This window comes from Lissotriton helveticus, chromosome 3_1 (genome assembly GCF_964261635.1).
Source record: "Lissotriton helveticus chromosome 3_1, aLisHel1.1, whole genome shotgun sequence".
Lineage (NCBI taxonomy): Eukaryota > Metazoa > Chordata > Amphibia > Caudata > Salamandridae > Lissotriton > Lissotriton helveticus.
The window spans coordinates 218,922,275-218,950,117 of NC_136061.1; the positions used below are offsets into that span (position 1 = coordinate 218,922,275).

At 40.7% G+C, this 27,843-nt stretch overlaps 1 protein-coding gene across 1 annotated transcript in view; it reads right to left on the bottom strand.

Annotated features, from left to right (window-relative positions):
- Positions 1 to 27,843, bottom strand: part of TMEM120A (transmembrane protein 120A) — a 256,419-nt gene that overhangs the window by 112,019 nt on the left and 116,557 nt on the right. Inside the window, exon 4 of the mRNA XM_078679633.1 lies at positions 10,158 to 10,217. Coding sequence (XP_078535759.1) covers positions 10,158 to 10,217 — 60 coding nt within the window. The remainder of the gene's footprint in view (positions 1 to 10,157; positions 10,218 to 27,843) is intronic.

Consider the following 27,843-nt stretch of genomic DNA (forward strand, 5'->3'; position numbering starts at 1 on the left):
GCAAACATGCACATACATGACACTGTTCAGGGATCCATCATCTACAGCTGACATTAAATGACCATACATCATGGTCCCCCCATTAAAGCAGTGGGGACCTCCATAACGTTCTCTAGGGACCCAAAACCAACTTAACAGTGTTGAAGCCTGTGATTCAAAAACAGCAAATTAATTATTCACAGGGAATGACTCACTGTGTGCCCTTAGAACTAAACGCAGCACAAAGGGGTCAGTCAGCTCCACCATGCCAACACAGACCGAATACAAAGCCCACTCTGGTGGCCCAAAGGCAACAACCAGGGGTCACGACCTGTCATTACTTATTTTTAAATCCTACTGTTTAGCAAGCCAACTGTAATGGCTATCATACTGGCTAGCCAGACATAACATGCACAAAATAGCATACACTCCCCATATGCTCGAACACTGTACACTACACACAATATTATACCCCCCTGTGTGCACCCCAACTCGGGCTCTGATACTATTAAAAGTCACCCTCACATACTGGAAACTGACCCTTAAATACACAGCAAAGACAACTCCATATGCACCAAACATTCCACTTCTAGGCCTCTCCACCTCAAAGGGCTCACTGACGTCACAGCGCTTACACATATGGGAACAGGCCGGAGTGTCCACAATTGGGACATTGTTTGGGGATGGTACGCTGTTAAACCACATGGATTTTATAAATGCACAAGACCTACCGGACTCCCTATTTCTTGCAAGCATAATGTGGTATGTAAACCTACATTGGACCCCAGACAGTGTCAAACCTACCACACATGAATTCATATATGCAGTACACTTAATGGGTAACAGCGAATTCCTGACACGGTGGCTATACCGTGGACTGAGGAACCATCTAGCAGTACCCCTGACTCAACTACAAGCCAAGTGAGGACAAGATATTGGGAGGGACCTGCAAGACAAGGAATGGGAAACTGTAATAGAATTCCCAAAGAAGGTCTCATGCACCTCCAGATTCAAGCTTATACAATTTATGATCTTGCACAGAGCCTACCTTACACCACATACACTATGTATCCAGAAGCGTTGTCAGCATGCCCCAGATGCCGTACACTAGACACAAAACTAATACACACGCTGTGGTCTTGCCCTACCCTGTAAACCGATTGGCCACAAGTAACAGAGGTTATAAGCGATACAATAGGGAGCCCTATCTGATGCTCAGCGGAGAATTGTTTGTTGGGCCTGCATCCCCGTGCCAAAAATTGCACGGCCCAGACTAAATGTATAGATCGGACCCTTCTTCTCACGAAACGTCAAATAACGAAACGATGGAAGTTCACATCCCCCCAACTATCTCAACCTGGCAAGAAGATGTTATTCAGTGGGGAGGGGCGGAGAGCGGAGTACTCCGCAGGGAGGAATATAGAGGTCTGTGGAAGAAACCAATTGCAATGGACTGGGACACCCTAATTGCAGCTTTCAAAACCGTGGAACTACCAACCTCTTGAACATATGCCCCTTTACCTCTAACTTCACTGAACAGTACACTAAGCTCCTAGCATTACAAACTAAATCAGCAAAAGTGAAAAATGTAAACACCACTTAAAAGACATGAACAAGGCCACTGTTAATACTCACACTCCACAGAAACACAAGGGTTCACCAGTGGAGGGGGGGAGATGGGAGGGAGTTTCACAGTTTATTAGTTTTAAATATATAGTACAATCACCTAGCAAATTCATAATAAATAACATGAAGGGTTTTTTTCTCTTTCAAAAAAGGTATTGTAAACACAGTCTGAAAAAGTTTAGCAATTAACTCTCCTCTTTTCTCACTCCAGGATCTCTATGGCAGGCAGGGGCTGGTTCGTTCACTTCTGCTGCAGCAACCGCCAGCCAGCAAATCGCCCAGCAGCACTGCCACTGCCCCAGGCCAGAATTTACTCCTCACAACTCATGAGAGCGCATAGTGGTGAAGCGTGTGAGTTACTGTCCTAACCCTGATCTCTACGTCCAATAAAGGTAGGGACCAGTAGTGCCAGGGACCAGTAGTCCCAAAACAAGTCCATGCAACCAATGGCACAGATAGCCCTAGTCCCTACTTCCAATAGAAAGCATAACCCTACTCTAAGTCCCACACCTAGTCCAGCAACCAATCACACCAGAATCCCTAATCGCTATTTCCAATTAAAGGTCTAACCCCAGCCCTAGTCCCAACACCCAATAACATAGGAAGTCCGTAGTTTCTAACTTTCTTGCAATGAACTGATGTAGTGTAATAAGCAATCCTACTATTTCTTTATAAGCTCATCACAGTGACATTTTAGACACAAATAGTTTGGAAGAAGGAGCTGAACCCGTCATTCTCACTCTCATTGTCGTCGTAGCAGTGGTCACTGACCTTCGTTTTGTACTATCTGCCAGCACAATTGAAGAGTCAGAGCGGTAAAGTCATGTACTCACATAAGAAGTGATGTCACAACTATTCCATAATAAGGACGTAATGACAGTTACTTTTAAAGTTGTCATAGGTGTCTAAGCATTGCATATTTCTATATGAATGTGTGAGAGGCACACACAATCAGAAGCTGTAGAGTACGGCCATAGCTGCCGATGAGGGGCAGTCTGGGAGTTGGAATCATGGGCTGGGAGGACTGGTCTCTACCACTTGCCTCTATGGGCGCTTTTCAATGGTATGTGCTCTAATGAAGCAAGTAACTCCTGCCCAGCAGAGACTTCAATGTGAGACTGGCAGATATTTAGTCAAATCACTTGTCTCATAAAAAAGTTTTGTATTGACTCATTATTGCCTGAGGGAGTTGCTGTCTCCGGTACCTGGATCCCACCCAGGTTTGAGTTCTCAGAGTTGCTGGGTTTCAGGAATCTCAGGTTTTGTTACAAACATGCGGTCAGTATTCCACAGGCAGGATGAGAGTGGAAAAACTCCTGCTCCTGTCCTGCAGAACCTGGTTCCACTGGGAAATATGTTAGACTTGCTCGTCTTCTACGATGAGAGGATGAGACATCTGTCCAGGAGCATGATGCTAACCATTGTGATAATTTGTATTTGATTTTAGCACACATTTATCCCTCCCAGAACTGTGAAAATGTACATTTCAGTCGCTTATTCACTGGCTCTGGAAGACTTGAGTCACAGATTTACAGAAACATCCATTGCAGTCATAGGTACTTCCTGGGCCGAGGGTCAAGGGCCGTCATGGCCGATATCAGCAAGGTGGCCACCGGGGCTACCTCACTATGGACTGGAAGTGGAAGCTTCAAAGGTTGTAATTTCTCTATCTCACGTTTTATCTGGGTGTAACGGTAGTGACAGTCATCATTGTCACTCAAAGAGTCGTGCTTGGTCCTAGGGTTTGACACATAAGCAGACTGTTTGGGGACACCCTTGTGTATATGCAGTGACTTGGGCCAAGAATGGGCTCATGTCTCCATTACTAGGTATGTACGTCCCTCCTGCGCCTTCCACAACCTTACTTCAATTACTTACAATCCCATGCTTTGCCCACGCAATTTCTTCACCACTGTTTCCTTCATTCTTTTATGGAGCCGTATCTTACATTTCCCTTTATTCTAAGTAATACAATGAAGAAGGAACCCCACCCCGACCAGCTCCCCCCAGTGTCTTCATCTCTGCTCTATTGCTTTGAATCTCTTGATGACCTCTGAAAGCTGTCCACTAACAGTCTCCCCTGTGTCCGAGCAGCTCTAAGATCTTTCTACCTTGTTTGTAGAAAGTGAAAAAAATACTTCTACTTAGTGGACTCCTATTTTAAACTTTAATTTGCTTTGCCTATAAAAAGCCTACCCTGTTTGCTTAGAAACGCTTAACTGCCAATTTGACAGTTCCTAAAAAATCTATTTTTCATTTTCAAGATACTAAAGTAATTATCCCCAACGTAAAGGAATATGGACACAGTTAATGAATTCATATAGTCTCTGTAGAATTATTGGGTATATTGCTCAATACGGATGGTCTTGGCCTTTGCTTTATGAAAATACGTTTTTAGGCTTTTATTATGAAATAGAATCTTTACTTCCAGAACGAAGCAGACGGGGCTTTAATTGCTTCTAAAGCTTCATCCTAACACACCGTAGTTCTGATTGTGTGTGCCTCTCACACATTCATAGAGAAATATGCAATGCTTAGACACCTATGACAACTTTAAAAGTAACTGTCATTACGTCCTTATTATAGAATAGTTGTGACATCACTTCTGTGAGTACATGACTTTACCGCTCTGACTCTTCAATTGTGCTGGCAGATAGTACAAAACGAAGGTCAGTGACCAAGGCTACGACGACAATGAGAGCGAGAATGACGGGTTCAGCTCCTTCTTCCAAACTATTTGTGTCTTAAATGTCACTGTGATGAGCTTATAAAGAAATAGTAGGATTGCTTATTACACTACATCAGTTCATTGCAAGAAAGTTGGAAACTAGGGGCTTCCTATGTTATTGGGTGTAGGGTGGGACTAGGGCTGGGGTTAGACCTTTAATTGGAAATAGCGATTAGGGATTCTGGTGTGATTGGTTGCTGGACTAGGTGTGGGACTTAGAGTAGGGTTATGCTTTCTATTGGAAGTAGGGACTAGGGCTACCTGTGCCATTGGTTGCATGGACTTGTTTTGGAACTACTGGTCCCTGGGACTACTGGTCCCTACCTTTATTGGACGTAGAGATCAGGGTTAGGACAGTAACTCACACACTTCACCACTACGCGCTCTCGTGAGTTGTGAGGAGAAAAGTTTCTGTGGAGTGTGAGTATTAACAGTGGCCTTGTTCATGTCTTTTAAGTGGCGTTTGAATTTTTCACTTTTGCTGATTTGGTTTGTAATGCTAGGAGCTTAGTGTACTGTTCAGTGAAGTTAGAGGTAAAAGGGCATATGGTCAAGAGGTTAGTAGTTCCACGGTTATGAAAGCTGCAATGAGGGTGTCCCAGTCCATTGCAATTGGTTTCTTCCACAGACCTCTATATTCCTCCCTGCGAAGTACTCCGCTCTCCGGCCCTCCCCACTGAATTGTTATTGTTATTGTTATTGTGGTTTTATATCGCGCCTAATCACCTGCAGGTCTCTAAGCGCTTGGAAAGATGGTAACAGACAATAACTTGGCAAGGTGGAAGCTGAGGCCGTAGCTAGATTATACTGTGCTCATGCTTTTACTGAACAGTAGTGTTTTAGGCTCTTTCTAAATCGTAATAGATTCCCTTCCCCACGCAGCACCCCAGGCAGCCTGTTCCATAACTGGGGAACTAACACTGAAAAGGCTCTCCCTTCCTTAGTCACTAACCTGTAGCGAGTCCAGACCAGTAGCTGGGAGTCTGAGGATCGGAGTGTTCTCATAGGGCAATACAGCTGCAAACGATCTTTAATGTAGGCTGGAGCCTTGCCATAGATTGCCCTATGGGCCGTACATAAGTTCTTGAATTCCACTCTTTCTTTAATGGGGAGCCAATGCAAACATTGTAGTAGGGGAGTGGCTTTAGATCTCCTCGGGAGTCTGAAGATCAACCGAGCAGCGTCATTCATTATGACCTGAAGCCTACTGGTCAGAGTTTTAGGTAAGCCAAGGTAGAGGGCATTACCATAATCAATTCTGGAGATGATGGTGGCTGCTACTATTGATCGCATCATGGATTGTGAGAGGACAGGAGTTAGTTTCCGCAATTGCCGAATGATGTTTGTACAGCTTCCCACGACCGAAGAGATCTGAGGGGCCATTGACAGGTCACCATCCAGCTTGATCCCCAAGCTCTTTACAAACGGGCTTGGTTTTGGAGCAGGGCCTAACTCCGTGGGCCAATAGAGATCACACCAAGGTGAGGTAGTGGATGAAATCAGTAATACCTCAGTCTTGTCTGGATTAATTTTTAGCAGGTTATCCGTCATCCATTGCACTGTGAACCGCAAGATGTTCTGAGCTTGGAGTTGTGCAGCCGTAGTGTCATCGACACTTAACAGCAATTGCGTGTCGTCCGCGTAGTTAAAGACTTTACAGCCCATGGTGGCCAAAGAAGCAATCAACGGTTGCAAGTAAAGATTAAATAGAAGCGGGGACAGGGCAGACCCCTGTGGTACCCCGCACTATAAGATCCCCATCTCAGATGTATCGTCCCCCAGTTGTATCTTTTGGGTCCTTCCTGTAAGGAATGATTGCAACCATTGAAAGGCCAAGCCCTTAATCCCAAAATCCTTCAGTCTTTCCAAAAGCAAGGCATGGCTGACAGTATCGAACGCCGCTGATAGGTCCAACAAAATCAGGGCGCTCGGTTTCTTGCAGTCAGCCATGCCTCTTAGTTCATCCAGCACCGAGAGCATCACCAACTCGGTGCTGTGATGAGCTCGGAAACCTGCCTGTCGCTCATGGAGTAGATGATGGGATTCCAAATAGAGGGACAGGGATTTTAACACATGCTGCTCAAGAATTTTTGAGAGAAAAGGCAGCTGGGAAATAGGTCTGTAATTCTTTAACACCGCAGGGTCCGACCCAGGTTTTTTCAATAGGGGTCTTACACGCGCCTCCTTAAGTTCAACCGGTAGGTACCCCGTCTCTGAATAACATCTTCTTGCCAGGTTGAGATAGTTGGGGGGATGTGAACTTCCATCGTTTCGTTATTTGGCGTTTCGTGAGAAGAAGGGTCCGGTCTATAAATTTAGTCTCTGCCGTGCAATTTTTGGCACGGGGATGCAGGCCCAACAAACAATTCTCCGCTGAGCATCAGATAGGGCTCCCTATTGTATCGCTTATAACCTCTGTTACTTGTGGCCAATCAGTTTACAGGGTAGGGCAAGACCACAGCATGTGTATTAGTTTTGTGTCTAGTGTACGGCATCTGGGGCATGCTGACAACGCTTCTGGATACATAGTGTATGTAGTGTAAGGTAGGCTCTGTGCAAGATCATAAATTGTATAAGCTTGAATCTGGAGGTGCATGAGACCTTCTTTGGGAATTCTATTACAGTTTCCCATTCCTTGTCTTGCAGGTCCCTCCCAATATCTTGTCCTCACTTGGCTTGTAGTTGAGTCAGGGGTACTGCTAGATGGTTCCTCAGTCCACGGTATAGCCACCGTGTCAGGAATTCGCTGTTACCCATTAAGTGTACTGCATATATGAATTCATGTGTGGTAGGTTTGACACTGTCTGGGGCCCAATGTAGGTTTACATACCACATTATGCTTGCATGTGTAAGAAATAGGGAGTCCGGTAGGTCTTGTGCATTTATAAAATCCATGTGGTTTAACAGCGTGCCATCCCCAAACAATGTCCCAATTGTGGACACTCCGGCCTGTTCCCATATGTGTAAGCGCTGTGACGTCAGTGAGCCCTTTGAGGTGGAGAGGCCTAGAAGTGGAATGTTTGGTGCATATGGAGTTGTCTTTGCTGTATATTTAAGGGTCAGTTTCCAGTATATGAGGGTGACTTTTAATAGTATCAGAGCCCGATTTGGGGTGCACACAGGGGGGTATAATATTGTGTGTAGTGTACAGTGTTCGAGCATATGGGGAGTGTATGCTATTTTGTGCAAGTGATGTCTGGCTAGCCAGTATGATAGCCATTACAGTTGGCTTGTTAAACAGTAGGATTTGAAAATAAGTAATGACAGGTCGTGACCCCTGGTTGTTGCCTTTGGGCCACCAGAGTGGGCTTTGTATTCGGTCTGTGTTGGCAAGGTGGAGCTGACTGACCCCTCTGTGCTGCGTTTAGTTCTAAGGGCACACAGTGAGTCATTCCCTGTGAATAATTAATTTGCTGTTTTTGAATCACTGGCTTCGACACTGTTAAGTTGGTTTTGGGTCCCTAGAGAACGTTTGTGCAGGTCTCCACTGCTTTAATGGGGGGACCATGATGTATGGTCATTTAATGTCAGCTGTAGATGATGGATCCCTGAACAGTGTCATGTATGTGCATGTTTGCATTGTGCTGAGGGGATTACCAGGTAATTGTTCATGCAGCTCTCTGATGGATGTCACATGCAGTTTTTCTGAGTCCCTAGATAGACCATGCAGCCTGTGTGTTCTCTTTAGTACTGCCAGTCAACTGTGTAGCCTTGGACCGTGTCATGTATGTGCATGTAACTTGCATGATCGAGGTAACTATTAGAGGCAATACTACGTGTCTCTCTGACCTCTTTCAAGTGCTCGGCGTCCTTTTTCCCCAGCACCCCCCCCCCCCCCCTCCCCCCCATCCCCAGGGGCGGCAATCTGAGGGATAGCCCCGGGCGCCACAAGCTCTAGCTACGCCCCTGCTTACTTTACATGGCATAGGCAGCTACACGGATGATCCACCCATCTACTTATTCTGTGCGTCCTGCAACTAGAATTGCAATTTTGTTGCCATTTATCTGTTGCAGCCGTGAAGGCCTGGAATGCACATTCAACAATCTTGCAAATGGAATCCAGTATGCTCTAGGCCTCTATTACATTACATGCTAAAGTAACAAAAGCAGAACAACTGGTGCTGTAAAACTCGTGAACTTTAAACCTCATGTCTTTAGGAAAATAACAGATACAGGCTGTATATTATTCAGCTGAGATCTGAGTGTACGAAATAAACGTCACTGGTATGCTGGCACTGCTCCACATATGTTTCCTAGTTTCATCATGCAATAATCTACAAGGAAAAGATGAGTAACTACTTCTCTGTAAGAGGAATACATTTGCCAAATTGCAGATAAAAATAAAAAATGAATCTGGTCCAGATAGTGATAGTTTGCTATAAACACACCATGTAGGGGTTATTTGGAGTGTGGCCGATGTAGGGTGCCACCAAAACAAAGGGTACACTCCTGCCAACCTTGTGGTTCCCACGCTCCATTTAGAGGTATAGGGAACTGCTGGGCTTCTGACGGCCATCTCCCAGCATCAGACCACAGGGATGACAGCCCTGACCCAGGGACACCATGCCTTGATTTTCCTGCCTGTGGCCCATGGAAATCAATTTAAAAATTACTCTATGCAGAGGGAGAAATCTTCATCAGCGTAAGGGCCATTCATTTTTGATTTTTCAAAAACATAAATTCCTTCTTTGAGAGTTTGCTTTTGAAAAACAAAAATACGTACTAATCACACGCATCAAACATATTCAAATAGAGCCTAGACATATCTCTCTCTCTATCTATCTATCTTTCTATCTATCTATCTATATCTATCTACCTATATTTATTCACAGAATCAAACCATAGGTTTCAGGCATGTTCTAGTTAGGAATTAACATGTGAAAAACCTTAGAAATTCACTGTGTTATAGTTAGCTGGACATTTCACTCGTAAAAAACCAGTGAAATTCACCCGTTATGGTTAGTACAGCTAACTAGAACTCGTGCGCCCTCAATGCACTGCTGATGATGTCACATATTACATCACTCATGACATGGTCAGTGACATCACTCATGACATCACTGATGACATCTCAAATGACATTACTGATGACATCATCCAGTGAATGTGCGTTTTTCTGAAAATGAACTATGTCTTATATATGTATATCTCAAGGTCGATGGAAGAATTTCATTGGTTTTGTAGGAGTGTAATGTCCAGCTAACTATAACGCCCGTGAAATCTATGTTTTTTCAGTGAATTTCTAAGGTTTTTCAAATGCTAATTCCGAACTATAACGTGCCAGAAACATATGGTTTTTTCAGTGAATTTCTAAGGTTTTTTAAATGCTAGTTTCTACCAATGCCTACAGAGGTACGACATGTGAAGAAAGAAGAAAAACACATAGGAAGAAACAAAAGAAATGCAGAAAGAAGCGACAGAAGTCCTCAAAGACTAAGATAAGTGCAGGAAGAAGGAAGACATGTAGAAAGAACAAACAGAGGAGCAGAACGAGGCCTTGTTGCAAAATCATCCTGTACCCTCAACACCTACATACACTAGGGAACACTATGTGGCGGGGTACCCCTATGATTGTCTAAAAACAAATAATGCATCATGTGGCTGAGCTTAACAAGACTGGGTAGAAATGTTGTGCCAGTGAGTAACTCCTACTGTACTATGAGTAAAGGGATTGATTTTAGTGCATTGTGTGTGTGCCGATGAGCACTGTAATACCATGTACCAAACACCCTCTTTCCACAATCACTACCACCACCACCACAAGAGACCAACAATCAGTGTGCAACACCAATTGGTGAACGGTGGGCAGGAAGGTGAGCCTTACTTTGCTTGTTTGCTGAGGAGTGTTACATTCACGTTTCCGAGCACCAGCCTTAGGTACAACCTGCAAGAAGAGAAGCAACACAGGATCAGAGGTACATCTGACATGCTAACTATACATTTATCAGTATGTATTCAGGTTCTGTGGTTAATACCTTAAGTTTCCATTCAATCAGCCTCCAAATGTCTTTCTGCCTTTGTTGGTGTCCAACGTTATCTTCAATGTGCTACCACGTTCTCCCGTTATCTTACAAATCTCCCGCTCTTCGTCTCTCGCATAGTGTTTGATCATTCACATACTCTTTGATTTGTCTTACCATGTTTTAGTGTCTTATGACTAACGCAGCAGACTAAAGCAATTTTGACTTCTACAATGTAGGAATTATGCTTTTCCTAGAAATATTGCAAACGTAGCTTAATGACATGATTTAGAGGTTGTTTCCCCTTCAGGTTAAATATTCTTTTAGTTTAGCATAGAGACAAGTGTTAATTGTAAAACCTATGTTGCAAATGATTTTATTATATTTAAATTGTTCCCAATGCACAAGGGTCTGCTTTACAAACAAGTACACTTTCTGAGTTGATACTAGTCAGCCCGTCTTAAGCCATACCCTCTTTCGCTAAAATCCAATCTGACTGAATGATATTGTCCGCACCAGAAATTCAGTCCTACAACTTAACCCTTTCCTGCCATATGTCTGATCGGATCATTTTTGTCATTGACCTAGTTTCTTACTGTTACATTGTTTATGCACTTGCACTCTGTCCTGAGATCTAATCCCTTTCCCCTATTCCTACTTTCTCGTTGGAGGTTCAACACTCCTATTATGTCTATTCATGCAAAATATCCAGGTTTTACTACACATGCTCTGTACTGATTTCCAGGATACATGCACACTTGCACATGCAAGTGTGCTTGCAACAGATGGTCATTGGACCAGCCTGTAGGTATTCGCGAGCTCGCCACTTCTCCCGCCCCACGAGCTCCTCCTGGTCTCTCTCCGTTGCCTGGTAGCTTGGGATCTGGTCTACGTTTTTTAAATCTGAACACCAGATCTCTAGTGAAACACCATCTGTCTGTGGCTAATATTTATGTAGTCCTCCGAGCACTCAATATATCAATGTCTATGTCGAATATTATCTTCATTCATCAATGATTATCCAAAATTAGAATCCAGAAATGTCTTTAGAAGTTCAATTTATTGAAAAGCGCAGCCAACACGTGTTTCGTCAGTCCGTAAGACAATGACTTCTTCAGGGCTGCAACCCAAAAATTATAAAAATCAATTCCAAATACAGTAACATATTATAAATATCCATACTCGCTTCAACATACATCTATAGGAGAAGCGTTTTTAAAGTAAAAGGAATGTACTATCAAACCAGTTTCTAATCACAAAATATCTAAATCCATTTGAAAAAGAAGACGCATATTCGCCAAATTCGTGCTTCTGTACTTATCAAGTCATAAATCCAAACTGTTTATACTTATTACTTCTCAACAAAAGAGTCATGTGATCACCATGTGATACCTGGGCAACTGGATAACGCATTGCAAACCATCAAATTAAGTATTTAAACCAACTCACCATCAATATGAAAATTCTTTGTTGTCGCAATCAATGAAAGTAACACTTGTCCATTCCCATTCAAATATGTAAATTCAACAACCTACAAGTAAATCCAATATCATATGGTAACTACATGAAAAGTTCAATTATAGATTAAAGTCTCATAAATCCATTACTAGACGTAGTAAACACTCACCAAGCAATTTCTGGTTATAGTGTTCAAATATCAGCATCTATATCTCAAGTATTCGCTTGGATCCAGGTTTAGTAGTAATAGTTTTTATATGTTATCCTCCGCCACAATGGAGCTCATGTATACCTACAATTCAATAGATTCGTCAATATGGTGTTTAAGTAAATCAGTAGTCACCATCTGACAAGTAACACGACGATATTGGACACCTTATATCCCATATGTACAATGTAATCTCACCTAATCTACAGTATATCGCGTTTGAGATTCTCCACTCTAGTCCTTATTTTCACCATCAAATTGTTAGTTCATACGTGTACGTATCTAAAAATATAAAGACATACATTAGTAAGTATGTCCACATCAATACTGGCTCTCATCCATTCCCCCAGTTCCGTACTCACCAAGCCTCATCCTCAGGGTCGCGTATTCTGTGGCGTTTAGCGTCGGCGCCATTTTGTAATGTGTTTATATAGCTGTTCATGTCAACGTGGCTAATGCCTAAACTATGGGCGCCATATTGGAACAGTATAAAACGCCCTAAATTCTAATCGGTGTCAGTATAGTACTGATTAAAGACACGTAATTACCTAAACGATAACATACTAAATTCATATACACTCTCGCCATTAAGTGTAACATATTATCTGTAACGCAAAAAAAAGGGGGGCGGGGATCGAAAAACTCTGGCGATCGAGTTCATTTTACGCGCCATCTTGTAATGTCTAGATGGAAGTGACTTACATCGCGTCCTAATCCGCAATTTCGGCAGCGCCATTTTGTAATAGTTGCACCCGTCTATGTAACCATAGTAATCCGTTTCTAAGTAAGTTGAGCAGTATATTCTTCCATCCAGAATAAATCAAGTAATGATTAACAGTAACATTATATTACAGTACTATGCTGTACTCCTTAAAGTTAGATTAGTAAAAAATATCAATAGGATAGGACTCGCAATACCGTCGTTGACAGCTTGTTCCCAAATTGCACCAGATCAAAGTTAGAGGTCTAAATGCCAGTAACGGTAATTCTAGTATTTTATCCCATTAAATTATATGCAATGCGTTAACCCTGTAGTCCACGATTCCCACGGGTTACACAGCTCAATGTTAACATCGCAAATTCACAGTTCACCAGTACAAAATCAACAGGTAGCCAGACGATATTTGTCCATAACGCCAAAATATTAAATCAGATTTAGCACAAATGTTGGTTGAGTCAATACTGAATAAACACAGCACAGTTTCTATAATCCAACATTAGTCATTGTGCACATTGAATTTAGCACACATGTTCGTTGCATCAGTACTACATAGATAAAGCACAGTTTCTATAATTAAACGTTAGACATTGTGCACATTGGATATTGTGTATGTCCTTAAGGTGACAAACAGTATCATATAAAGCATACACAAGTTCTTCATTCATAATCACAATGTACATAAAAGTTGATTAGTTGCCTAGATAAAATTCATATTCATGATCAACATTAAGCCCGCTCTCAACGGCCCTTAGTTTAATCAACCATTGAACCTCACGTCTCCTCAACATCAGAAGTCTGTTCCCCCCACGAGGGTCTGCTCTAATATGATCGATACCATGATAAGTAAAAGAATGCTGATCTCTATTTGCATCGTTTTGTACCAAATGGGATGCAATCGGATAGCGTGTATCACCGTTTTTCAAAGCTCTATAATGTTCAGCAATTCTGTCTCTTAATCTTCTAATTGTGCTCCCTACATAAATCTTTCCGCAGGAGCACACTATCACATAAACCACAAAAGTAGTGTCGCAGTTGATAAACATTCCAATTGTATAAGTTCCAGAATTGTTATATTCAAAAGTTAGCACCTTCTTTTTTGCCCATCTGCATGATACACACCGGCCACATTTATAAAAACCCTTAAAACTGTTAAGCCAGTCAGTTTTGTTCTCTCTACTCGGGTAACTCGGACTTAATAAGTTCCTCAGTGTAGTCCCTCTTCTGAAAGTCACGCTTGGCCTGTCAAATAAATGTGGTCTCAAATCATTGTCCATAGTCAGAAGGTGCCAATGTTTCTTCAGAATCGTAAATAGTTTACAACTGTCTACACCATAATTTGTAATTAATCTCACTTTCTGATCACTTGTCGTACCTTCAATCTTCTTTCTCTTCAGGGTAGTTTCTCGTTTCATTTTCTTAACCCTTGATACCGCTAATCTGATTGTTTCCTCCTTATAACCTCTATGTCGAAATCTATTGGACATGTCTAACAGGTTACTCTCAAAATCATTGTCGTTAGCACAGTTACGACGAGCCCTGACAAATTCACCGTAAGGTATGGCTTTTTTCTGGCAACTAGGATGACCGCTTCCTGCATGTAGTATCGCGTTGCAGCTAGTCGGTTTCCTGAACATTCTACTCTTAATCCTGTCACCCTCCACAAACAACTCAACATCCAAGAAGGTAATACTCTGTTTGTCATAAGACGTTGTAAATTTCAGGTTGTATACATTGTCATTGAGGTATTCAAAGAAACCTTTCAATGACTCAACTGTGCCTGTCCAAATTAACAGGCAATCATCAATGAAACGTCCCCAATAGTGTATATATTGGGTCCATTCACTTCCCGCTGGGCCCCAGATTCGCTCCGCCTCGAACCAACCCATGAACAGGTTGGCGAAAGACGGAGCAAATCGTGAGCCCATCGCGGTCCCAAGGCGCTGTCTAAACCACTTCCCGTCAAATAGGAAAACATTGTTTTTTAACACTAAATCAGTCATTCGTAAAAGCATTTGAGTATGATCATACATTTCAGCCGGTCTTTGACTTAGGAAGTGGTCCAAAGCACGTATACCTAGACTGTGATCAATAATAGTATACAAAGAAACCACGTCTAGTGTAACCAATAACATACCATCCTCCCAGATTATATCCTCCAATAAGTTCAAGACGTGTTTAGTGTCTTCAATAAAAGACGGAAGGTTGTATACATGTTGTCTCAGAAAGCAGTCAATAAACTCAGATAGGCGTTCTGTTGGACCACCTATGCCGGAGACAATGGGCCGGCCTGGCGGATTGTCCCGGCATTTGTGGACCTTAGGGAGAGTATATAGGCAAGGCGCCCTTGGGTTACTCAAAGTCAGGTAGAGGAGTTCATCATGATCCAACAAAGTTAGATCATACCATGTCTTAATTTCCCCATTAATTTTGACAATAAGTTCTGGTAAAGGATTGGTGGTGAGTTTCTCATAGTAAACAGTATCATTAAGCTGAGAGTAGACTTCATTGTTATACTGTAAAGTATCTAAAACAACAACATTTCCACCCTTATCAGCACTCCGTATTGTAATAGATTTATTATTCATAAGTTCTTGAAGTGCCTCTCTTTCACCAAAGGTAAGGTTATGCTGTAATCCCCTCTTACCCATCCTGTGTGATATGTCAATTTCTCTGTCAATCTCAGTACTCACCATTTTAAAAAACACATCTATAGTGTTACCTGGTGTCAATTGGGGGGTCCACTTGGACTTGGTTTTGAGTCCACTCCCTTCTCTTTGAAATCTGGTAATTTCCATGTCTTCCATAAGTTGTAACATAGTTATAGGGTCATCTTCTCTCTCCGTTAATGATAAAAGAAGTTGAGTATCTTTCAGTTCCTGTATAGTTAATTCACTCAATATTTTATTAGAGGATTGTTTGTCTTTCTCTGGCATGTTAACAAAGAACTTCTTTAACTTCAGAGTTCTAGTAAACTTAAACAAATCAATTTTAGCCATACACCAATCCATTCGAGTTGCAGGACAAAAACCCAAACCTTTTTTGAGAACAGATAACATGTTGTCAGATAAATCACAAGAAGATAAATTGATCACTTCTATGTCACATGCTGTGGTAACATCATTAGTCGTTATTGTTTCCAAGATCTTAGAGTTCTTATTCTCGCGCCTGGATCTCCTACCGCCCCTGCTACCTCTCCTTGTCTTTTTACTGTTGATTCTCGATTCCTCAATTCTGAGTCCCGATTCCCTCTCCTTAGTCTCTGGACCTCCTCTAAAAAATTATTAGTATTACCGGAAGGGACCATATCCGGTACATCTTCATTTTCACTACTTGATATGTTCGAAGATGCATCAGTATCACTCACCAGGGGTGTACTGCCACTAATTATATTCGGAGGACTTTTCTTAATTAGATAATCGAACCTCTTGGCGAATGTGTACACTCGTCCCATTTTATAGTCCTTCTCATCACGTTTCAGTTTATGAGCTTTCCTTCTCTTAATATCCATCTGCAAATCATTTAATTTCTCATCAAGAATTGTATAATTCTTGATCGTAAGTTCTGGTAAATTCATTTCTTTAATCTCATCCTCAATTTTATTAATTTCAATAAGTAGTTTGGCTATCTTCCTGTCTGCATTGTCAATTAAGATCTGGATGAGGTTACGTGAACTGTTGTTTAACTCCTTCTCCCATATTTCATATAGATCAGGTTCTAAATCTTCATAGGTTGGTATTATACTAGATCTAAGTCCCCGTGGGATCCTATTAAGAATCAAGTATTGTTTTAAAGTGGCAGCATCCCACCATTTGGTGAGTTCAGTACGTTTCAACAGTTCTAATTTCGCGAATTTGGCTCTAAGGCCTTCTTTTTTCGTAGCAGTAGGGGGACCCACAGACTTCCCTATGGTGCCACCCGCAGCTAGATTCCCAAACAGTAATTCTGCCTCCTTGTCCCTATTCATAATATAACCTACGCGGCTGCTCTCTCAACCTGCAAACAACAACAACAAAAATAGGTAACGGTCAACAAGAGCGCACAGCAGAGTATAGGCAAGCAGTCAATTTACAATATCATGCGTATTGTCGGTGCTCAGGAGGAGAATTGAGACCGGTTACCACGATCTCTTAAGAAACCAAAGGCCAATATTTATGTAGTCCTCCGAGCACTCAATATATCAATGTCTATGTCGAATATTATCTTCATTCATCAATGATTATCCAAAATTAGAATCCAGAAATGTCTTTAGAAGTTCAATTTATTGAAAAGCGCAGCCAACACGTGTTTCGTCAGTCCGTAAGACAATGACTTCTTCAGGGCTGCAACCCAAAAATTATAAAAATCAATTCCAAATACAGTAACATATTATAAATATCCATACTCGCTTCAACATACATCTATAGGAGAAGCGTTTTTAAAGTAAAAGGAATGTACTATCAAACCAGTTTCTAATCACAAAATATCTAAATCCATTTGAAAAAGAAGACGCATATTCGCCAAATTCGTGCTTCTGTACTTATCAAGTCATAAATCCAAACTGTTTATACTTATTACTTCTCAACAAAAGAGTCATGTGATCACCATGTGATACCTGGGCAACTGGATAACGCATTGCAAACCATCAAATTAAGTATTTAAACCAACTCACCATCAATATGAAAATTCTTTGTTGTCGCAATCAATGAAAGTAACACTTGTCCATTCCCATTCAAATATGTAAATTCAACAACCTACAAGTAAATCCAATATCATATGGTAACTACATGAAAAGTTCAATTATAGATTAAAGTCTCATAAATCCATTACTAGACGTAGTAAACACTCACCAAGCAATTTCTGGTTATAGTGTTCAAATATCAGCATCTATATCTCAAGTATTCGCTTGGATCCAGGTTTAGTAGTAATAGTTTTTATATGTTATCCTCCGCCACAATGGAGCTCATGTATACCTACAATTCAATAGATTCGTCAATATGGTGTTTAAGTAAATCAGTAGTCACCATCTGACAAGTAACACGACGATATTGGACACCTTATATCCCATATGTACAATGTAATCTCACCTAATCTACAGTATATCGCGTTTGAGATTCTCCACTCTAGTCCTTATTTTCACCATCAAATAGTTAGTTCATACGTGTACGTATCTAAAAATATAAAGACATACATTAGTAAGTATGTCCACATCAATACTGGCTCTCATCCATTCCCCCAGTTCCGTACTCACCAAGCCTCATCCTCAGGGTCGCGTATTCTGTGGCGTTTAGCGTCGGCGCCATTTTGTAATGTGTTTATATAGCTGTTCATGTCAACGTGGCTAATGCCTAAACTATGGGCGCCATATTGGAACAGTATAAAACGCCCTAAATTCTAATCGGTGTCAGTATAGTACTGATTAAAGACACGTAATTACCTAAACGATAACATACTAAATTCATATACACTCTCGCCATTAAGTGTAACATATTATCTGTAACGCAAAAAAAAGGGGGCGGGGATCGAAAAACTCTGGCGATCGAGTTCATTTTACGCGCCATCTTGTAATGTCTAGATGGAAGTGACTTACATCGCGTCCTAATCCGCAATTTCGGCAGCGCCATTTTGTAATAGTTGCACCCGTCTATGTAACCATAGTAATCCGTTTCTAAGTAAGTTGAGCAGTATATTCTTCCATCCAGAATAAATCAAGTAATGATTAACAGTAACATTATATTACAGTACTATGCTGTACTCCTTAAAGTTAGATTAGTAAAAAATATCAATAGGATAGGACTCGCAATACCGTCGTTGACAGCTTGTTCCCAAATTGCACCAGATCAAAGTTAGAGGTCTAAATGCCAGTAACGGTAATTCTAGTATTTTATCCCATTAAATTATATGCAATGCGTTAACCCTGTAGTCCACGATTCCCACGGGTTACACAGCTCAATGTTAACATCGCAAATTCACAGTTCACCAGTACAAAATCAACAGGTAGCCAGACGATATTTGTCCATAACGCCAAAATATTAAATCAGATTTAGCACAAATGTTGGTTGAGTCAATACTGAATAAACACAGCACAGTTTCTATAATCCAACATTAGTCATTGTGCACATTGAATTTAGCACACATGTTCGTTGCATCAGTACTACATAGATAAAGCACAGTTTCTATAATTAAACGTTAGACATTGTGCACATTGGATATTGTGTATGTCCTTAAGGTGACAAACAGTATCATATAAAGCATACACAAGTTCTTCATTCATAATCACAATGTACATAAAAGTTGATTAGTTGCCTAGATAAAATTCATATTCATGATCAACATTAAGCCCGCTCTCAACGGCCCTTAGTTTAATCAACCATTGAACCTCACGTCTCCTCAACATCAGAAGTCTGTTCCCCCCACGAGGGTCTGCTCTAATATGATCGATACCATGATAAGTAAAAGAATGCTGATCTCTATTTGCATCGTTTTGTACCAAATGGGATGCAATCGGATAGCGTGTATCACCGTTTTTCAAAGCTCTATAATGTTCAGCAATTCTGTCTCTTAATCTTCTAATTGTGCTCCCTACATAAATCTTTCCGCAGGAGCACACTATCACATAAACCACAAAAGTAGTGTCGCAGTTGATAAACATTCCAATTGTATAAGTTCCAGAATTGTTATATTCAAAAGTTAGCACCTTCTTTTTTGCCCATCTGCATGATACACACCGGCCACATTTATAAAAACCCTTAAAACTGTTAAGCCAGTCAGTTTTGTTCTCTCTACTCGGGTAACTCGGACTTAATAAGTTCCTCAGTGTAGTCCCTCTTCTGAAAGTCACGCTTGGCCTGTCAAATAAATGTGGTCTCAAATCATTGTCCATAGTCAGAAGGTGCCAATGTTTCTTCAGAATCGTAAATAGTTTACAACTGTCTACACCATAATTTGTAATTAATCTCACTTTCTGATCACTTGTCGTACCTTCAATCTTCTTTCTCTTCAGGGTAGTTTCTCGTTTCATTTTCTTAACCCTTGATACCGCTAATCTGATTGTTTCCTCCTTATAACCTCTATGTCGAAATCTATTGGACATGTCTAACAGGTTACTCTCAAAATCATTGTCGTTAGCACAGTTACGACGAGCCCTGACAAATTCACCGTAAGGTATGGCTTTTTTCTGGCAACTAGGATGACCGCTTCCTGCATGTAGTATCGCGTTGCAGCTAGTCGGTTTCCTGAACATTCTACTCTTAATCCTGTCACCCTCCACAAACAACTCAACATCCAAGAAGGTAATACTCTGTTTGTCATAAGACGTTGTAAATTTCAGGTTGTATACATTGTCATTGAGGTATTCAAAGAAACCTTTCAATGACTCAACTGTGCCTGTCCAAATTAACAGGCAATCATCAATGAAACGTCCCCAATAGTGTATATATTGGGTCCATTCACTTCCCGCTGGGCCCCAGATTCGCTCCGCCTCGAACCAACCCATGAACAGGTTGGCGAAAGACGGAGCAAATCGTGAGCCCATCGCGGTCCCAAGGCGCTGTCTAAACCACTTCCCGTCAAATAGGAAAACATTGTTTTTAACACTAAATCAGTCATTCGTAAAAGCATTTGAGTATGATCATACATTTCAGCCGGTCTTTGACTTAGGAAGTGGTCCAAAGCACGTATACCTAGACTGTGATCAATAATAGTATACAAAGAAACCACGTCTAGTGTAACCAATAACATACCATCCTCCCAGATTATATCCTCCAATAAGTTCAAGACGTGTTTAGTGTCTTCAATAAAAGACGGAAGGTTGTATACATGTTGTCTCAGAAAGCAGTCAATAAACTCAGATAGGCGTTCTGTTGGACCACCTATGCCGGAGACAATGGGCCGGCCTGGCGGATTGTCCCGGCATTTGTGGACCTTAGGGAGAGTATATAGGCAAGGCGCCCTTGGGTTACTCAAAGTCAGGTAGAGGAGTTCATCATGATCCAACAAAGTTAGATCATACCATGTCTTAATTTCCCCATTAATTTTGACAATAAGTTCTGGTAAAGTGTTGATAAGGGTGGAAATGTTGTTGTTTTAGATACTTTACAGTATAACAATGAAGTCTACTCTCAGCTTAATGATACTGTTTACTATGAGAAACTCACCACCAATCCTTTACCAGAACTTATTGTCAAAATTAATGGGGAAATTAAGACATGGTATGATCTAACTTTGTTGGATCATGATGAACTCCTCTACCTGACTTTGAGTAACCCAAGGGCGCCTTGCCTATATACTCTCCCTAAGGTCCACAAATGCCGGGACAATCCGCCAGGCCGGCCCATTGTCTCCGGCATAGGTGGTCCAACAGAACGCCTATCTGAGTTTATTGACTGCTTTCTGAGACAACATGTATACAACCTTCCGTCTTTTATTGAAGACACTAAACACGTCTTGAACTTATTGGAGGATATAATCTGGGAGGATGGTATGTTATTGGTTACACTAGACGTGGTTTCTTTGTATACTATTATTGATCACAGTCTAGGTATACGTGCTTTGGACCACTTCCTAAGTCAAAGACCGGCTGAAATGTATGATCATACTCAAATGCTTTTACGAATGACTGATTTAGTGTTAAAAAACAATGTTTTCCTATTTGACGGGAAGTGGTTTAGACAGCGCCTTGGGACCGCGATGGGCTCACGATTTGCTCCGTCTTTCGCCAACCTGTTCATGGGTTGGTTCGAGGCGGAGCGAATCTGGGGCCCAGCGGGAAGTGAATGGACCCAATATATACACTATTGGGGACGTTTCATTGATGATTGCCTGTTAATTTGGACAGGCACAGTTGAGTCATTGAAAGGTTTCTTTGAATACCTCAATGACAATGTATACAACCTGAAATTTACAACGTCTTATGACAAACAGAGTATTACCTTCTTGGATGTTGAGTTGTTTGTGGAGGGTGACAGGATTAAGAGTAGAATGTTCAGGAAACCGACTAGCTGCAACGCGATACTACATGCAGGAAGCGGTCATCCTAGTTGCCAGAAAAAAGCCATACCTTACGGTGAATTTGTCAGGGCTCGTCGTAACTGTGCTAACGACAATGATTTTGAGAGTAACCTGTTAGACATGTCCAATAGATTTCGACATAGAGGTTATAAGGAGGAAACAATCAGATTAGCGGTATCAAGGGTTAAGAAAATGAAACGAGAAACTACCCTGAAGAGAAAGAAGATTGAAGGTACGACAAGTGATCAGAAAGTGAGATTAATTACAAATTATGGTGTAGACAGTTGTAAACTATTTACGATTCTGAAGAAACATTGGCACCTTCTGACTATGGACAATGATTTGAGACCACATTTATTTGACAGGCCAAGCGTGACTTTCAGAAGAGGGACTACACTGAGGAACTTATTAAGTCCGAGTTACCCGAGTAGAGAGAACAAAACTGACTGGCTTAACAGTTTTAAGGGTTTTTATAAATGTGGCCGGTGTGTATCATGCAGATGGGCAAAAAAGAAGGTGCTAACTTTTGAATATAACAATTCTGGAACTTATACAATTGGAATGTTTATCAACTGCGACACTACTTTTGTGGTTTATGTGATAGTGTGCTCCTGCGGAAAGATTTATGTAGGGAGCACAATTAGAAGATTAAGAGACAGAATTGCTGAACATTATAGAGCTTTGAAAAACGGTGATACACGCTATCCGATTGCATCCCATTTGGTACAAAACGATGCAAATAGAGATCAGCATTCTTTTACTTATCATGGTATCGATCATATTAGAGCAGACCCTCGTGGGGGGAACAGACTTCTGATGTTGAGGAGACGTGAGGTTCAATGGTTGATTAAACTAAGGGCCGTTGAGAGCGGGCTTAATGTTGATCATGAATATGAATTTTATCTAGGCAACTAATCAACTTTTATGTACATTGTGATTATGAATGAAGAACTTGTGTATGCTTTATATGATACTGTTTGTCACCTTAAGGACATACACAATATCCAATGTGCACAATGTCTAACGTTTAATTATAGAAACTGTGCTTTATCTATGTAGTACTGATGCAACGAACATGTGTGCTAAATTCAATGTGCACAATGACTAATGTTGGATTATAGAAACTGTGCTGTGTTTATTCAGTATTGACTCAACCAACATTTGTGCTAAATCTGATTTAATATTTTGGCGTTATGGACAAATATCGTCTGGCTACCTGTTGATTTTGTACTGGTGAACTGTGAATTTGCGATGTTAACATTGAGCTGTGTAACCCGTGGGAATCGTGGACTACAGGGTTAACGCATTGCATATAATTTAATGGGATAAAATACTAGAATTACCGTTACTGGCATTTAGACCTCTAACTTTGATCTGGTGCAATTTGGGAACAAGCTGTCAACGACGGTATTGCGAGTCCTATCCTATTGATATTTTTTACTAATCTAACTTTAAGGAGTACAGCATAGTACTGTAATATAATGTTACTGTTAATCATTACTTGATTTATTCTGGATGGAAGAATATACTGCTCAACTTACTTAGAAACGGATTACTATGGTTACATAGACGGGTGCAACTATTACAAAATGGCGCTGCCGAAATTGCGGATTAGGACGCGATGTAAGTCACTTCCATCTAGACATTACAAGATGGCGCGTAAAATGAACTCGATCGCCAGAGTTTTTCGATCCCCGCCCCCTTTTTTTTGCGTTACAGATAATATGTTACACTTAATGGCGAGAGTGTATATGAATTTAGTATGTTATCGTTTAGGTAATTACGTGTCTTTAATCAGTACTATACTGACACCGATTAGAATTTAGGGCGTTTTATACTGTTCCAATATGGCGCCCATAGTTTAGGCATTAGCCACGTTGACATGAACAGCTATATAAACACATTACAAAATGGCGCCGACGCTAAACGCCACAGAATACGCGACCCTGAGGATGAGGCTTGGTGAGTACGGAACTGGGGGAATGGATGAGAGCCAGTATTGATGTGGACATACTTACTAATGTATGTCTTTATATTTTTAGATACGTACACGTATGAACTAACAATTTGATGGTGAAAATAAGGACTAGAGTGGAGAATCTCAAACGCGATATACTGTAGATTAGGTGAGATTACATTGTACATATGGGATATAAGGTGTCCAATATCGTCGTGTTACTTGTCAGATGGTGACTACTGATTTACTTAAACACCATATTGACGAATCTATTGAATTGTAGGTATACATGAGCTCCATTGTGGCGGAGGATAACATATAAAAACTATTACTACTAAACCTGGATCCAAGCGAATACTTGAGATATAGATGCTGATATTTGAACACTATAACCAGAAATTGCTTGGTGAGTGTTTACTACGTCTAGTAATGGATTTATGAGACTTTAATCTATAATTGAACTTTTCATGTAGTTACCATATGATATTGGATTTACTTGTAGGTTGTTGAATTTACATATTTGAATGGGAATGGACAAGTGTTACTTTCATTGATTGCGACAACAAAGAATTTTCATATTGATGGTGAGTTGGTTTAAATACTTAATTTGATGGTTTGCAATGCGTTATCCAGTTGCCCAGGTATCACATGGTGATCACATGACTCTTTTGTTGAGAAGTAATAAGTATAAACAGTTTGGATTTATGACTTGATAAGTACAGAAGCACGAATTTGGCGAATATGCGTCTTCTTTTTCAAATGGATTTAGATATTTTGTGATTAGAAACTGGTTTGATAGTACATTCCTTTTACTTTAAAAACGCTTCTCCTATAGATGTATGTTGAAGCGAGTATGGATATTTATAATATGTTACTGTATTTGGAATTGATTTTTATAATTTTTGGGTTGCAGCCCTGAAGAAGTCATTGTCTTACGGACTGACGAAACACGTGTTGGCTGCGCTTTTCAATAAATTGAACTTCTAAAGACATTTCTGGATTCTAATTTTGGATAATCATTGATGAATGAAGATAATATTCGACATAGACATTGATATATTGAGTGCTCGGAGGACTACATAAATATTGGCCTTTGGTTTCTTAAGAGATCGTGGTAACCGGTCTCAATTCTCCTCCTGAGCACCGACAATACGCATGATATTGTAAATTGACTGCTTGCCTATACTCTGCTGTGCGCTCTTGTTGACCGTTACCTATTTTTGTTGTTGTTGTTTGCAGGTTGAGAGAGCAGCCGCGTAGGTTATATTATGAATAGGGACAAGGAGGCAGAATTACTGTTTGGGAATCTAGCTGCGGGTGGCACCATAGGGAAGTCTGTGGGTCCCCCTACTGCTACGAAAAAAGAAGGCCTTAGAGCCAAATTCGCGAAATTAGAACTGTTGAAACGTACTGAACTCACCAAATGGTGGGATGCTGCCACTTTAAAACAATACTTGATTCTTAATAGGATCCCACGGGGACTTAGATCTAGTATAATACCAACCTATGAAGATTTAGAACCTGATCTATATGAAATATGGGAGAAGGAGTTAAACAACAGTTCACGTAACCTCATCCAGATCTTAATTGACAATGCAGACAGGAAGATAGCCAAACTACTTATTGAAATTAATAAAATTGAGGATGAGATTAAAGAAATGAATTTACCAGAACTTACGATCAAGAATTATACAATTCTTGATGAGAAATTAAATGATTTGCAGATGGATATTAAGAGAAGGAAAGCTCATAAACTGAAACGTGATGAGAAGGACTATAAAATGGGACGAGTGTACACATTCGCCAAGAGGTTCGATTATCTAATTAAGAAAAGTCCTCCGAATATAATTAGTGGCAGTACACCCCTGGTGAGTGATACTGATGCATCTTCGAACATATCAAGTAGTGAAAATGAAGATGTACCGGATATGGTCCCTTCCGGTAATACTAATAATTTTTTAGAGGAGGTCCAGAGACTAAGGAGAGGGAATCGGGACTCAGAATTGAGGAATCGAGAATCAACAGTAAAAAGACAAGGAGAGGTAGCAGGGGCGGTAGGAGATCCAGGCGCGAGAATAAGAACTCTAAGATCTTGGAAACAATAACGACTAATGATGTTACCACAGCATGTGACATAGAAGTGATCAATTTATCTTCTTGTGATTTATCTGACAACATGTTATCTGTTCTCAAAAAAGGTTTGGGTTTTTGTCCTGCAACTCGAATGGATTGGTGTATGGCTAAAATTGATTTGTTTAAGTTTACTAGAACTCTGAAGTTAAAGAAGTTCTTTGTTAACATGCCAGAGAAAGACAAACAATCCTCTAATAAAATATTGAGTGAATTAACTATACAGGAACTGAAAGATACTCAACTTCTTTTATCATTAACGGAGAGAGAAGATGACCCTATAACTATGTTACAACTTATGGAAGACATGGAAATTACCAGATTTCAAAGAGAAGGGAGTGGACTCAAAACCAAGTCCAAGTGGACCCCCCAATTGACACCAGGTAACACTATAGATGTGTTTTTTAAAATGGTGAGTACTGAGATTGACAGAGAAATTGACATATCACACAGGATGGGTAAGAGGGGATTACAGCATAACCTTACCTTTGGTGAAAGAGAGGCACTTCAAGAACTTATGAATAATAAATCTATTACAATACGGAGTGCTGATAAGGGTGGAAATGTTGTTGTTTTAGATACTTTACAGTATAACAATGAAGTCTACTCTCAGCTTAATGATACTGTTTACTATGAGAAACTCACCACCAATCCTTTACCAGAACTTATTGTCAAAATTAATGGGGAAATTAAGACATGGTATGATCTAACTTTGTTGGATCATGATGAACTCCTCTACCTGACTTTGAGTAACCCAAGGGCGCCTTGCCTATATACTCTCCCTAAGGTCCACAAATGCCGGGACAATCCGCCAGGCCGGCCCATTGTCTCCGGCATAGGTGGTCCAACAGAACGCCTATCTGAGTTTATTGACTGCTTTCTGAGACAACATGTATACAACCTTCCGTCTTTTATTGAAGACACTAAACACGTCTTGAACTTATTGGAGGATATAATCTGGGAGGATGGTATGTTATTGGTTACACTAGACGTGGTTTCTTTGTATACTATTATTGATCACAGTCTAGGTATACGTGCTTTGGACCACTTCCTAAGTCAAAGACCGGCTGAAATGTATGATCATACTCAAATGCTTTTACGAATGACTGATTTAGTGTTAAAAAACAATGTTTTCCTATTTGACGGGAAGTGGTTTAGACAGCGCCTTGGGACCGCGATGGGCTCACGATTTGCTCCGTCTTTCGCCAACCTGTTCATGGGTTGGTTCGAGGCGGAGCGAATCTGGGGCCCAGCGGGAAGTGAATGGACCCAATATATACACTATTGGGGACGTTTCATTGATGATTGCCTGTTAATTTGGACAGGCACAGTTGAGTCATTGAAAGGTTTCTTTGAATACCTCAATGACAATGTATACAACCTGAAATTTACAACGTCTTATGACAAACAGAGTATTACCTTCTTGGATGTTGAGTTGTTTGTGGAGGGTGACAGGATTAAGAGTAGAATGTTCAGGAAACCGACTAGCTGCAACGCGATACTACATGCAGGAAGCGGTCATCCTAGTTGCCAGAAAAAAGCCATACCTTACGGTGAATTTGTCAGGGCTCGTCGTAACTGTGCTAACGACAATGATTTTGAGAGTAACCTGTTAGACATGTCCAATAGATTTCGACATAGAGGTTATAAGGAGGAAACAATCAGATTAGCGGTATCAAGGGTTAAGAAAATGAAACGAGAAACTACCCTGAAGAGAAAGAAGATTGAAGGTACGACAAGTGATCAGAAAGTGAGATTAATTACAAATTATGGTGTAGACAGTTGTAAACTATTTACGATTCTGAAGAAACATTGGCACCTTCTGACTATGGACAATGATTTGAGACCACATTTATTTGACAGGCCAAGCGTGACTTTCAGAAGAGGGACTACACTGAGGAACTTATTAAGTCCGAGTTACCCGAGTAGAGAGAACAAAACTGACTGGCTTAACAGTTTTAAGGGTTTTTATAAATGTGGCCGGTGTGTATCATGCAGATGGGCAAAAAAGAAGGTGCTAACTTTTGAATATAACAATTCTGGAACTTATACAATTGGAATGTTTATCAACTGCGACACTACTTTTGTGGT